The sequence below is a fragment of the Colias croceus genome, chromosome 3 (assembly GCF_905220415.1).
Source record: "Colias croceus chromosome 3, ilColCroc2.1".
Taxonomy (NCBI): domain Eukaryota; kingdom Metazoa; phylum Arthropoda; class Insecta; order Lepidoptera; family Pieridae; genus Colias; species Colias croceus.
The window spans coordinates 5908796-5923287 of NC_059539.1; the positions used below are offsets into that span (position 1 = coordinate 5908796).

A 14492-nucleotide genomic window follows, 5' to 3' on the forward strand; every position below is an offset into this window, starting at 1 on the left:
AGCAATGTCAGATGTCACAGTCACTTTTTAACCGACTTCAAAAAAAAGGAGGAGGTTATCAATTCGGCCGGTATATTTTTTTTTTTTTTTTTTATGTATGTACACCGATTACTCCGAGGTTTCTGAACCGATTTACGTGATTATTTTTTTGTTCGATGCGGGATGGTGTCGAATTGGTCCCATAAAAATTTTATTCGGATAGGCCCAGTAGTTTTTATTTTATGAGCATTTTTGTCTGTAGGTATTTGTAAATTTTGCAAGTGCAAGTTTGAAGTCGGTTGTTTTTAACGCAGTTATCACTTGTTTATTTGTGACCAATTTGTGACACAGTGAAACCACAGAGCAAGTAATATATTAAAGTGTGGTAAAATGTGTACGGAACCGGAACCGTGGTACCACCACAGAATACATAATAGTAGCTAAACGCTAGTACCACTATACTATCTTGCTCTGTGTACCACGCACCAGGAACAGTAAAAACAAATAAGGCGTGGTATCAAAGATCAGCTGCACGTCATTTTGGAATTTTGAAGTTTGAACTTTCAAATTTAAAACATAGGTACTTCCCCCTCACAGTTCCCCCTATATTACTTTACTCTTTGATAGGTACCTATCGACTGAAACTTTCAATGATAATAAATAGTAACTATTTTCCTAGAGATATTTTTTTTGGGTACCTATTAAAAGTTGATTGTGTGCACAGTGCAGCTGATAATAGCATAGATTATTGTTTAACTAACAAAACTTTTAGCGAAGGAACCTTGCAAACCGGTATTTTAGTAGTGTATTCGTTAAGAACTCAACATAAACTTGTTTGAGGTGAATGGTGTTGTGTGCACGTAATACATTATTTCAATACCCCTTCCTTTCACTTACTGTGTGTCTTTACTTGAATGTTTGTACATATGTTCTAGACAAATTTAATGCCTAATATACAATTAAAAAACTTTGAATCTAAAGTAAGTATATTTTTTCATTGATAAGAAAAGAAAATCATCATAGTTTTGTCTTTTGACACCATAATTTGATATTTCTGTGATTTTTTTAACTTTAACATCTTGTTCCTTGTAATTAATTTGCATTACCTTTGACTTCATTTATCCCAGTTTGTTTTTATTATCAATATTATTTATTTGAAGTTAATAATTTTCTGTTCCAGGATTCAACAATGTTGCGGGGCATAAAGCTTGTGAGTAGATATTCACTTTATTTTGCATAAGTTTTCCTTTTGTTCCCTTTAAGTAGAGGAAAACAAACATGTTATTGACCAGCTAGTCGCTAGATGTTCATTTCATTTAGCAGTTTATTTATTTAATACATGTTTTTCCTTATTAATGACCAGCTTACGCCATTATATTAATCCTTTTAGTAAAATTATAGTAGACAAAGTAATCTCTTGTAACATTATTTAACTGCAATTCATAGTTGTTTCAAAACTGTTAGGTTTGGGGATTCATTATAAAAATATAGTTTGTTTTTTACAGTGGAGTTCAAAAGGGTTTACCTTAGAACCATATGTCACTTCTCTACAATTAGTAAGCAACTATACATCTGCAAAAACAGCTTCTACCACCCAAAATCTACCAAGACTCCCTGTACCAAAACTTAATGCTACATTAACAAAATATTTAAAAACAGTGAGACCATTCCTTAATGATGAGGAATTTGCGAATACTTCAAATCTTGTTAAGAAATTCGCATCAGGTGATGGCCAGAAATTGCAGGTAATGAAAACATATTATGTATGTTTTTAATGTTTAAACATAAATTAATAACATTGGAATATAATAAAATAACTACTTGGTTTTTAATTTTTGCAGACTCTATTGGAAAATAGAGCAACTAAACACCAAAACTGGCTTGAAGAATGGTGGATAAACACTGCCTACCTTGAGTACCGTGACCCAGTAGTTGTTTTCTCCAGTCCAGGTTTAGTCTTCCCATTCAGAAAGTTCAATAATCAAAATGAACAATTGGATTATGCTGCTAAAACTTTACTTGCTGCATTGGATTACAAATCATTAATAGATAAGTATGTCTTCATCTTTTACATAATAATTACCAAATCTTAAAAATATTTAATAATAATTATGTATCTGAACAATTTATTTTCAGTGATAAAATACCTGTAGAAATGATGGGGAAAAATCCTCTAGACATGTCCCAATACAAGAAAGTATTTGGTACTTGTCGGATACCACAAGCTAAAAGGGACAAGCTGTCATTCAATGATACCAAATATGTTACTGTTATACACAATAACCATGTAAGTTTAAACAAATATTGGAACAGCCTACTATTTTATTGATTAGCTATATTTAATACAAATTATATGGTACTAGCTTTCCGCCCGCGGCTTCGCCCGTGTTTTGAAAGAAAAACCCGCATAATTTCCGTTCTCGTGGGATTTCCGGGATGAAACCTAACCTATGTGTTAATCTAAGTTACCCTCTATATGTGTGCTAAATTTCTTTGTAATTGGTTCAGTAGTAGTAGTAGTATTAGTATTTGCGTGAAAGAGTAATAAACACACACACACACTCACAATTCACAAACTTTCGCATTTATAATATTAGTAGTGTGTACACATATCACAGTTAGCACATACAATTTTTTTTTATCTATTGTATTTTGCATGTTTATTTGACTAGAAAAAAAATATTAAAGTTCATCAAAATGTATTTATTTTTGTTGTAAAAAAAAAAAAAAAAAAAATATACCGGCCGAATTGATAACCTCCTCCTTTTTTTTGAAGTAAGTTAATAATATAGACATATTTAATACATTTTATATTACTTAATTGCAGATATTCCATCTTGATCTGTGGGGAAGTGACAACAAAAGGTTAAATAGGGAGCAAATTGTGAAAGGTCTAAAGAAAATCATAGATTCTTCACAGTCACGCACAGACGATGCTATTGGTGTTCTCACTTCGGAAAATAGAGACACATGGGCAAAGGCTTACGAACTATTAAGTAAAGGTGAGCAAGAAATAATTTATACTTTATTTGTTTACTTTAAGATGTAGTTTACACTTGATTAAATAAATATGTGACTCTAAAAGTGCATAGGATTAGATAAGAACGAAATGATTGAATAATAAAGTTGTACTTGCATATGAATTTACACCATTATTAACTATTTATAAAAAGGGCAAGTCTCAGCTTGTTTTCTGGAACTAATCTCATTGTAGAGTCAACAAAATCTTATGCTGTATAATTTAATAATAATTAAATCGTGTTTAAAATCGATTAAATTTCAAACTACATAATATATTTTTTTAAATAGGTGTATCAGTATTATCAGTTATCACATGCAAAATAATGTGTTTTATTTTAAGTGTATCATATACAATTATCTTTTATCTAAATATCTTTTATTCTCTGATTATTCATGACATGCCTATCTTTATTATTATCATATGGAAAATAGTCTTTAAAAAAGGAAAATGGGCATGCCTAATGAAGCCTTTTCTTGTCACTCTCACAAATCTATACTAATATTATAAAGCTGAAGAGTTTGTTTGTTTGTTTGAACGCGCTAATCTCGGGAACTACTGGTCCGATTTGAAAAATTCTTTCGGTATTAGATAGCTCATTTATCGAGGAAGGCTATAGGGTATATATCATCAACGGATTCAAAAGGTTAAATAAATATACAAAAGCAAAAGCTTAGTACGGGCACAGAATACATGATAGTAGCTAAACGCTACAGAACGGACACTCTCCGCCTCCCGCCAAAATTAAACACTTACCTCACCCCGCACGATCAGCCTTTAAATGGTCCGCATTTTTCTGTAAGGACGATACGCAACGAAGATTGACAACATTAATCAAATTGACTTAAAGTAATTTTATTATTTTGGATTTGTGATTATCGTTTTTCGTAGAAAATGGTTAGATATTGTGCTGTTTACGGATGTATTTCATCAGAAAAACGCGAATTTTTTTTACGCTAGTCACAAATGTGCCAACCATAAAGCGTTAACACACACATTTGCAGTGTGACTGTCAAAACAATAATTTTGTATGGAGTGTCCGGGGTGTGGTACGGGATCAGATCGTGCCGTGTGTGAAAATTGTCTTGAAATATGAAATACGCATTTCTCGTGCGCAGACGAAACGAACCGCAACTCGCTAGCGGACGTGGAGCGCAGTATAGCGGTGTTGTGTTTGGACGGCGCGGCGGGGCTGTGGCAGTGCGCGGGCGGGGACGAGCGCCGCACGCTCGCCGCCAAGCACACGATACACGGGGACGGGGCCAATGCGAACGGCGGTAATCGCTGGTTCGATAAAACTGTGCAGGTTAGTGTGCATGTTTGGTGTGTATAATGAAATATAGTCATTGTGAAAATGTGGGAAAATGAAAAAGAAAGAAATAGGTACAATGCTTACAGAAATGAATAATACTTAGATATTTTTTTGAGAATTTTATAAAACTAGGCAACTAACATACTGTGTATATATGTTACTTCTGTGAAAACTGAAAAGCATGTTCATAAAATTTTACATATCATTTTTTAGTGTCATGATTACTTATTATTTCAATCAGAGGTTGAAATAATAAGAAATTTCCTGATGTTGAGATGACTACTGTAGAATACTGTAGAATTTGTACTACCTACTAGAACAGTTTTTAATATTTGATTAATACAACATTTTTTCAGTTCATCGTTGGCGCTGATGGTTTAACTGGTTTAACTTATGAGCATTCGCCGGCTGAAGGTCAACCCATTGCCATTTTGACTGATTTTATTATAAATTATATGTAAGTTTTCTTGTTATTCACGGAATCCTGACATTTGCATGTCCACTATGAAACCTGTTCACTGTATGAATAAATAATAAATTATAGCTTACTTCTTTTACACATATTATAAAGTAAATATTTACTATGTAGTACCCACAACTCCATCCACTCTAGCATAGGTCTTTTCTCTAATTTACACCTTGTGACATAAGCTATCATTTACATTGTTTATCTCGCTTCAAAGATAAACTATAATAAAATAAAATATATCTATAATTCTATAGCCTAATTGATTCTGTTTTTAGTCCAGAAAATATTAAAACCTGATCTATACATTCATAACGCCCACAACGTGTTTATCGGTTCTAGTTTTCGAATTTATTAGTCTCTCATAGTCTCAGTCATAGATACTCAAAAAATTTAAACGAGACATAATTTATAACTAAACTAGATTTCCGCCCGCGGCTTCGCCCGCGTTTGCAAAGAAAAACCCGCATAGTTCCCGTTCCCGTGGGATTTCCGGGATAAAAACTATCCTATGTTACCCTCTATATGTGAGCTAAATTTCATTGTAATCGGTTCAGTAGTTTTTACGTGAAAGAGTAACAAACATCCATACATCCATACAAACTTTCGCCTTTATAATATATATTAGATATTAGATATTTGGGAGGTATGTTAACCAAATTTATTATATTTACAGCGATAAAAATACAAGCAGCGAAGAATCGTCTGCGTCTCCGATCGAGCCGGTTCAACTGAAATTCAATGTGAGCGGCGAAGTATCGCAGATGATAAAGAATGCGAAAGCGAACTTGGACAAGTAAGAACTTTATTTTATTCACAATTCTATAATAATAGTAAAAATTACCTGGCACATTCAATTAATTGTATATTACGGATTTTTCACGCTGCTTCTTCAGAGGATGAAATCTTTTTTATTAGTCCCGATATTACGGTAAATTTTAACTTTGTGTTAAAATATTGAAAGGTAAAAATAAAATGTCCTAATTGAAACATGTAAATATTGAATTGAAATATTAAGATCATTACAACCTGTTACAGATTAGCTGCAGACCTCGATCTAAATTGCTTCAAATTCGATCGATATGGCAAGAATTTCATTAAAACCCAGAAAATGAGTCCAGACAGTTATCTGCAAATGGCAATGCAGTATGCCTTCTACAGGTATGCGTGTAACAAATAATTTTAAGTGAAACTCCTTTAGGCGCGTTGAGAATAAAATTTCAAGGTTCCGTCATGGCAATACCGTCATGGAGTAAGGCGACGATTTTGGTATCTTTGAGTCTTGCTAAAGAAGTTTCACTTCTGACACTATGAAATTATAAGTTGCTGAGTAAATTCGCATATCGCGTAACGCGCTTTAGTGTTAAAATAAATAATATTATATTAATAAACAGTTTGCACAACACACCCGGTGCGCACTATGAGTCAGCAGCAACGAGAATGTACACAGGCGGCAGGACTGAAACGATCCGCTCGTGTTCGATCGAATCAATTGAATTTGCGAAAACTATGCTCGAGAAGCAAGCCTCACCCAAGGCGAAGGTAGAAGCTATGAGGAAAGCCATCGCCGCACATAAGGATTATACCGTACAGGTGATTTTCAAATCAATATTATTGTAAAAAACTAGGAAATACTTTTTTTCTGGGGCATATTTAATTAATAAATTTTCAATTTTATGGTATTTTCTTAATTTAGTTTCAGTGTCAGACATAGCAGCAGTAAATATTAACAATTATTTAGTTTAAAAGTTAAAACGCTATGTAATGACGTTTCAAAAGTGCTACTAGATGAAGTCTAATTCAAGTCAAAAAAATGGTTGAGTTTGAGTTTTGAGTTAAAAAAACGGAACTTTTTAGTTTGGAAGGAGAAATAGGGTAGAAATCTTTTTTATGTAAAACATGGCATCAATAATTTTAAATCATTGTTTTATTTTCTTTCAGGCTTTACAAGGTCTCGGTGTAGACAGGCACTTGCTTGGCCTGAAATTGACTGCAATCGAAAACGGAATTGAAATACCGAAATTGTATTCCGACCCTGGATTCACAAGAAGTGCTCATATGAGAATATCTACTAGTCAGGTAAGATCTAGATACTGCTTTACTTGATACTAGTGTTTTAATATAAAAAGGAGTCACCACACAGTCCATTAGTTATAGCTTCTAACTTAAATTTATATAATACTAGCTTTCCGCCCGCGGGTTTGCCCGCTTTGTCTTAAAACCTAATAAATTATATACTAAAATCTTCTCCTTTATACATAGGGACAGAGAAAGCGACTTTGTTTTATACTATGTAGTGATTCCTAGATTGATGAGTACAAAACATCGTAAAAATTAAACTATAATTTTTTTCTCCAGTAGAAAAACAAAAGGGGTTGATGATGACGCATTAATATTTCATATAAAAAAAATAAAAAAAGTTGCCAGTATGGAATAAAGATTAACCACAAACGTGTCCAGGTGGCGTGCAAATGCGACGGGTTCATGTGCTACGGGCCGTTCGTAGCGGACGGCTACGCGACGTGCTACAACCCGCGCGACGCGGACGTCAACTTCGCTACGGCGGCGTTCCGCGCGCACCCCGACACCGCCGCTACGAGATACCGACAGGCGCTCGAACGTGCGCTACAGGATATGCACGATGTGCTACTGCAGAACACACAATCTAAATTATAAACAATTTTATTATTCTATTCTTTCATAATTAGGGTTCCATCCCCAGAGCGTAAGGGGAAACCTCAGTGTCGTGTCCGACACGCACTTGACCAATTTTATAATTCTAATTATAACTCTAGACTCTCTACTAACTCCATAGTGTTGTTCGCGTTATCGCGTGTCGGCTGTGGTACTTATTTCCGTTCCCTTACTTCAATCGCAACAAGTTTTATTTTGAAAAATGCCTACGCCCTATCTATGTCCTTTCACTATATTTAGTATATTGTGCCAAATTTCGGTTCATTGGTTTAAGTGTGAAATTGGTGTTAAAGTACATAAAAGTGGACCATAATATGTTTGGGGCTCAATTATACGATTATATCTATTTATGTATATATCTTGTGATTGAAACTCAATAGATAAAATCTAAAGACCAATAAACCGCGTGTTGTGAACACATTTAGTGGCGGACTTATGTAAATGAACTTAAAACATAAACATATTATGTGACACTATACACGTTGTCTTCAGCATTAAATATAAGCTAAAGAATTTTTTTAAGATGAATTATTCATATTTTTAATATTCGTTGTTGTTTTTGTTATTTATTTTGTTGTAAATCGCACTAATTTTCGCTGTATAATATATTATCATACAAATAAAGTACATAATATTGTATAACAGAGATATTTTTTAAGCACATTCATTATTATATTAAAATAAACAATTGTAGATACACAAATCAATATTAACATTTATATATTTATTAAGAGATAATTCCTACGCGTTATTTCAAAACGCTTAGAAATAGAGGTTAATACATTTTGGCTGATGGTCAGCGACATTAAAACCAGTCTAAAAATTGATATTGCTCAGTTGTGGCCATGGGCTATAATCTCCTATGGCATATGTTCCGTATGCCATGTAGCTCTTTTGTCCTACAACCTTCGAAAAATAACAGAATTTCAAACTGAGTTTCGTAAATATATATAAATAAAAGATAATCATTATTTTTGCCAAAATTTTAAATACATATATATTGTTTGTATACAGGGTTTTATTATGTAAACGCTCACTGAAGACAGAGAATCGCATGCTTTGGTCAGCGCAGATATGTACAAAAATCCAAACTGAGTTTCATCTATACTAATATTATAAAGCTGAAGAGTTTGTTTGTTTGAACGCGCTAATCTCGGGAACTACTGGTCCGATTTGAAAAATTCTTTCGGTGTTGGATAGCCCATTTATCGAGGAAGGTTATAGGCTATATATCATCACGCTACGGCCAAAAGGAGTGGAGCCACGGGGGTGAAACCGCGCGGAGCAGCTAGTAAGTCATAATATGAAAAAAATAATGACTATCTGTCTACATATTATCTTTTGCCGGAATTTAAATATTATTTCTAAACAGGGTTTCATTATATGAAAAATAAAAACAAACATAATAATAAGATCTTTAATGTGATATAATTAAAATTAAAATATTACAATAAATAAATTCTATGTATTAATAAAATCCCTAATAAATGAAAACATACACAACGGGTGCAAAAATAAACTGAATATTATGTGATCAAACAATTTTAAACTTAAACCGTTGTTCTAAACAGTGTTTGTGTTTTAATAAGTAGATCATGATTGTAGGCATGTAAATGTTGCTCCAAAACTAATTTAACGGCAAACTTGTAATAGGCCGCTAAAAATTGAATTTCTTCAATTTATAATAAAATATGGATTGATTTATGATGTTATAAAATCGATACTGTTAGAAGCATCTTGTTACCTTAAATATATGCAATTATAGTCTCAAATGCAATATTTCATAATTTGCTAAATACCTACTTTACATCAGTTGTAGTTCAACGGTGTAAGATGCATTTAAAAGATTACATTGCGCAAGAAAACAAGGACACGCTATTATCTAATTTATATTATTATGTATTACATAGTAGTTACAGACTACACATATTCCTGTTCACGCGTATAAAAAGATATATGAATGATTTTGTTTGTAACAATGCACTTCTTACGGGATAAAAACGGGATTTATTCATTATGTAAATTATTTTCCCGATATACTTAGGAGATTAAGGATTTTAAACGCGATTTATTCATTATATAATAATAATAATATAATGAATATATCGCATTTAAAATCCGTTAAAACGTCTTTAATTTTTAAGATAGTGCAGTTAAATACAAACGTTACATATAATATTATTGCAGCACAAAGTTCTTTTTATTCACCTGGACAGGAAAATTAGCATTACAAAATGTCATTCCCTAGATAGGACTCATAAATTTATTATATTGATCATAATTAAAATGCCATTCTCCTTATCTTGTATTCCTAGTTAATTTAACCACCAACTTCAATACTGCATAAAACAATATAAGAATATGAACCCTTTAACAAGTAATCATACAATATTTAATCATCTTCCTTTAAAATTATATTTAATCATTGAAAATTGTCAAGATCAAGTAAAAAACGAATATAGTTTGGAAACATAGATACATTTACGATTCAAGACAACGCAAAGATATTATTTTTAAACACATTGCCCAAGTAAGTAACACTATAATATGCAAAACAATTTGAGTTAAATTAATTTCAAACGTCTAAACTAACTTTGTATATTTATCACTTTTTTACTGATGGTGGTGCATAATGCATTTTTATCATTAAATTCTAATTACCTTATTAATTTATATCCATAACCCTCGAAATATAACATGGAATGTTGATAGACCGCAACTGCCAAGTTGGTCAATATGAATGCTGCCTCATTGTGATCATTAAATTTTATTTATTTATAAAAATTAAATACTTTTCATCTTATTACTGATATACTTTCGTTACATAAAATGATACAAAAGTATATGTATTAAAATAATCATACTTTACTAAACTTATACACAAATTAACTAAAAGAAATAATTTCACTAAGCATAGTATTGCAAGCATGAATGAAAACTAAAGAGAAATTCGTTTTTGTGAATAGTTGTTCATAAAGAAATAACCAGTCATCAAATAAACATTTGTTTAATTGATATCAAAAATAAATAGCGTAAGATAAGAATGATTCATTAGAGATTGTTAATTTTTCCAGCCAACACAGTACCGTAGTTCTAATACATGTGATGCCGGTTATAAACATCGTTTTTATTACCCTTAGGATTATATTTTTGGTAGCAAAAGTAGAGTAAAAATGAAAGTATGATATGAATTTTTGTTTTTTTTTTATAATTATTTTCTTTTACTTTAACGCCTATAATAATGTATTACCGCTAAGGTTTTACTTTCGTGGTCGGTATCATGTACATCAATTCGTTAACAACTACAACATAGTTTAGAATATGGTAATAGGTTAAAATGTGTTAGTGGTTAGCAAGCGCAGTTGTCGCGCGAGGCGGGCGGCGCGGCCAGCGGGCGGCCCGGCGACGCGGGCTTGTGCTGAACACCTGACTCCGCCGCATTCAAATCCAAACGTCCATCCTGTATGCTCTGATATATCTTTTTCGCTGTCTCCAGGAAAGCTTCTTCAACATTTTGACCACTAAAATAATAATTATTATTAACCAAGCTGATTATGACATTGTTATATTGGTATAAAATAACCTTCTGTATGTTGATTAAATATTATAGGAAGAACAATAGTTCAATTGACAAGAATTTAGTAACATTACTTAAATTATATTAGAAGGTTATATTGAATGTAAATTGATCTCCCTATTATCAAACAAACTTACGTCTTTGCACTAGCTTCAACAAACATTAATCCATTTTCATCAGCAAACTGTTTGGCTTCTTCGTATGTAACATCTCGTTGTCCATCCAAATCAGATTTGTTTCCAATCAAAAATATCACTGTGCTAGGATTAGTCAAATTGCGAGTGTCTGTTAACCAACTACTTAAATGATTGTATGTAGATCTAAAACATAGTAAATACATAAATACATAATAAGCATTAATTGTTAACTATTTGTGAAATGTGGTCATTTATTTTAATAAGCTAGATTATAATAAGCTAGATTTTAATAAGCTAGATAGCTAATATAACTAGATTTCCGCCCGCGGCTTCGCCTGCGTTTGCAAAGGAAAACCCGCATAATTCCTGTTCCCGTGGGATTCCCGGGATAAAAACTATCCTATGTGTTAATCCAAGTTACCCTCTATATGTGTGCTAAATTTCATTGTAATCGGTTCAGTAGTTTTTACGTGAAAGAGTAACAAACATCCATACAAACTTTCGCCTTTATAATATATATTAGATAATAAATTAGTTGTATAGACATTTTAATTTTCAGAATTTTTATTTCTTAATTTATTAATTATTTATTTGATAATAATAATGAATGTTGAAATACCTTCTTGTAATGTCGTAAACCATAAGGGCACCAGCTGCACCTCTATAATAAGACCGAGTAACAGCCCTAAATCTTTCCTGTCCAGCTGTGTCCCATATTTGAAGCTTAATTTTTTGTCCAGCCACTTCTATGATTCTAGTTCCAAATTCCACACCAATAGTATGGGGGCAATCTGCCATAACTAGAACATTAATAAAAAGATTAATTTCCATTTGAATGGCAAGTAATAATTAATTAATAGATGCTCGTAATAACTCAGCCTCCAGAATCACAGACACAATAAAAAAATCTATTGTGTTGTGGTCTGATCGGGCCGCTCGGCGCTCAATGGGTTAAAACAAATTTCATGTTATTGTATATTTTCAATATCTTCAGCATAAGTAAAAATAACAGATACTCACATTTCTTTTCTGTGAACTGATGCAAAAGACATGACTTTCCTACGCCCATATCACCAATAATGATATATTTAAAGATGTAAGAATAGTTATATGGCCCTGAAGTCATTTTGCTGAAAAAATACATGTTTCAATTTCATTTAGTATAAATTCTTTAACCAAAATTATCAAATGCAAACTTAATTGTGTTTGAACATAAAGCTGATTGATGGTATAGATCTATTCACAATGAACACATTTCATAAGAAAATTTGTAAATAAAGCATTTAATTAATCCTTTGTCTACATTAAGATCGTTAGGGAATTTTTATTTGATAAATAATTAAAACATAGTATGTATAAACTTATATTGAAAGTAATGATATTAGTGATAAAATCAACATTCATAGTTGTTAGCGATTTTGACAACTAAAATAAATATATACTCACTGCTTCTTATTTCTACTATGAGTCATAAAACCAATTAAAAATACAAAGGATTTTCAAAGTTTCAAAATCACACTGACTCTAATATTAGAGGTATTGTAAATAGCGACGGATATTAATGGAAGGTCTACAATTTTTTTATATACACTGAAAAGAAGGCGTAGTGTCATACGTAAAAAGGTAATATCGATTGAATGAAACTTACCTTTTCACGACAGAATTGTATTTAGATGCTTAAACCTTAATAATTCAACAACACAATACTATCAATATAAGCAAAATAATCCTTAAATTATTTTATTACAATGCCAACAAAATAGAAATATTAAAATAAAATACTCCTTTCCAACATCATACGCAATTGACATAACTTTGACATTAAGATTTTCAGTAACAGATTATATTTTAAATTTTAACCCAATTTTTATAAATAACAGGTGAAGTAACTATTCATTACATTATATTATATATATAAATTTTACATAGCCTTTACATAGTATTTATTTAAAATTTTACCTATGAACCAAAAGAGAATATTACTTGGTTAGCATTGTTTTAGCTCGAGACTCACGTTTTCAAAGAAAAACCTACATAGTTCCCGATCCTGTGGGATTTCCTGGATAAAAATTAAGCCTATTTAAGTCTTATTCTGGGTCTTACAAATAAAAGTTAAGTCTATTTAAGTCTTTTTCTGGGTCTCTATACCAAATTTAATTGTAATCGGTTTAGTGGTATTTGCGTGAAACAGTTAACAAACATCGGATGGATGTTTGATCTTTCTTTTGAATAATATTAAGGATTTGATTATAAATTCAAATTATTTAAATAGAGTCTGGATAACGAAAGATAAGAGTGGAAAAAGCGGCAAAATCAAAAAATCATCATAATATGGCAACTCGTTTATAGTTGAAAATATATTTTTGATACTTTTATTTATTATTTTCCCTTACGAGCAAAAAAACAAACTCTTCATCTATATAATAATAAAATATTATGTTCTATGTAACATACACAGAACAGTAAGAACATAAAAATAACTACGTTAAAAACAAACGACTTCAAAAACGGAAAAGTAAAAAAATTAAAAAATATTTGATATCATTATTAAAATTACTACATTTTATAAATTAGATGCACAATTTATTAAATAGGTTTGCAGGCGGTGCCAAGCACTAAGCACTTAGTATTAAGAGGTATTAATCCCGTGCACCGACATCAAACCTCTTTAATATTAACGTAGTTATTTTTATTTAATACTTTTTAGTGTATTTATCAATACGAATCAAACGAGCCCAAACTCGATAAAGTTGAGTCAATATCCTATGGACACCTTCCGATTCCATCATCAAATCAGCTCTTTGTCTTACATACGTAGGTATACAAAGTTTCAGCTCAATCGGTTACAATCAAAGTTACTTGCTACATTTCAATAAAATCATCGAGATCAGACAAAGATGATCATAAAATAAAAACTACTGGGCCTGACTGGGCATATCCAAATAAAATTTTTATGGGAACAATTCGACACAATTCCGCATCATAAAAAGAATCACGTAAATCGATTCAGAAACCTCGAGAGTAATCGGTGTACATAGGTACATAAAAAAAACATACCGGCTGAATTGATAACCTCCTCCTTTTTTTGAAGTCGGTTAAAAATAGTACAGATAAGTGATACAGATAGAAAAAAAGAATATCGAATAAAAATACAATTATATTTTGATTAATCAGTAGGTATAATCATAATAAATCTAAAAATTCAGCCGAATGAAGAGATAATGATATTATACACTATCATTATCTCTGACTCTTATCTAAATTATATAACTCTTGTTTATACGTAGAATAAATCTGTGGAATATATT

General features: G+C 31.6%; 2 protein-coding genes across 5 annotated transcripts; one reads left to right on the forward strand and one right to left on the reverse strand.

Moving 5' to 3' along the window:
• Positions 1 to 436: 436 nt before the first annotated feature.
• Positions 437 to 8479, forward strand: LOC123705858 (carnitine O-acetyltransferase-like). Of its 4 annotated transcripts, none has more exons than XM_045654913.1 (14): positions 437 to 559; positions 607 to 959; positions 1160 to 1189; positions 1485 to 1724; positions 1821 to 2032; positions 2116 to 2266; positions 2807 to 2981; positions 4117 to 4304; positions 4667 to 4767; positions 5453 to 5572; positions 5815 to 5937; positions 6171 to 6369; positions 6718 to 6855; positions 7237 to 8479. In XM_045654913.1, the coding sequence occupies exons 2-14, from the start codon at positions 924 to 926 to the stop codon at positions 7450 to 7452; spliced, it is 1929 nt and encodes a 642-aa protein (XP_045510869.1). In that variant the 5' UTR covers positions 437 to 559; positions 607 to 923; the 3' UTR covers positions 7453 to 8479. The 4 variants fall into 4 exon arrangements, with proteins under 4 accessions (XP_045510869.1, XP_045510872.1, XP_045510873.1 ...); XM_045654916.1 differs by having other exon boundaries at positions 607 to 839; XM_045654917.1 differs by having other exon boundaries at positions 607 to 819.
• A 394-nt stretch (positions 8480 to 8873) lies between these two features.
• On the reverse strand, positions 8874 to 13010 carry LOC123705859 (ras-related protein Rab-14). The gene is made up of 5 exons (XM_045654918.1): positions 12833 to 13010; positions 12205 to 12314; positions 11804 to 11984; positions 11185 to 11367; positions 8874 to 10991 (listed from the first exon to the last, which is right to left on the reverse strand). The coding sequence occupies exons 2-5, from the start codon at positions 12308 to 12310 to the stop codon at positions 10820 to 10822; spliced, it is 642 nt and encodes a 213-aa protein (XP_045510874.1). The 5' UTR covers positions 12311 to 12314; positions 12833 to 13010; the 3' UTR covers positions 8874 to 10819.
• Between the last annotated feature and the right edge of the window lie 1482 nt (positions 13011 to 14492).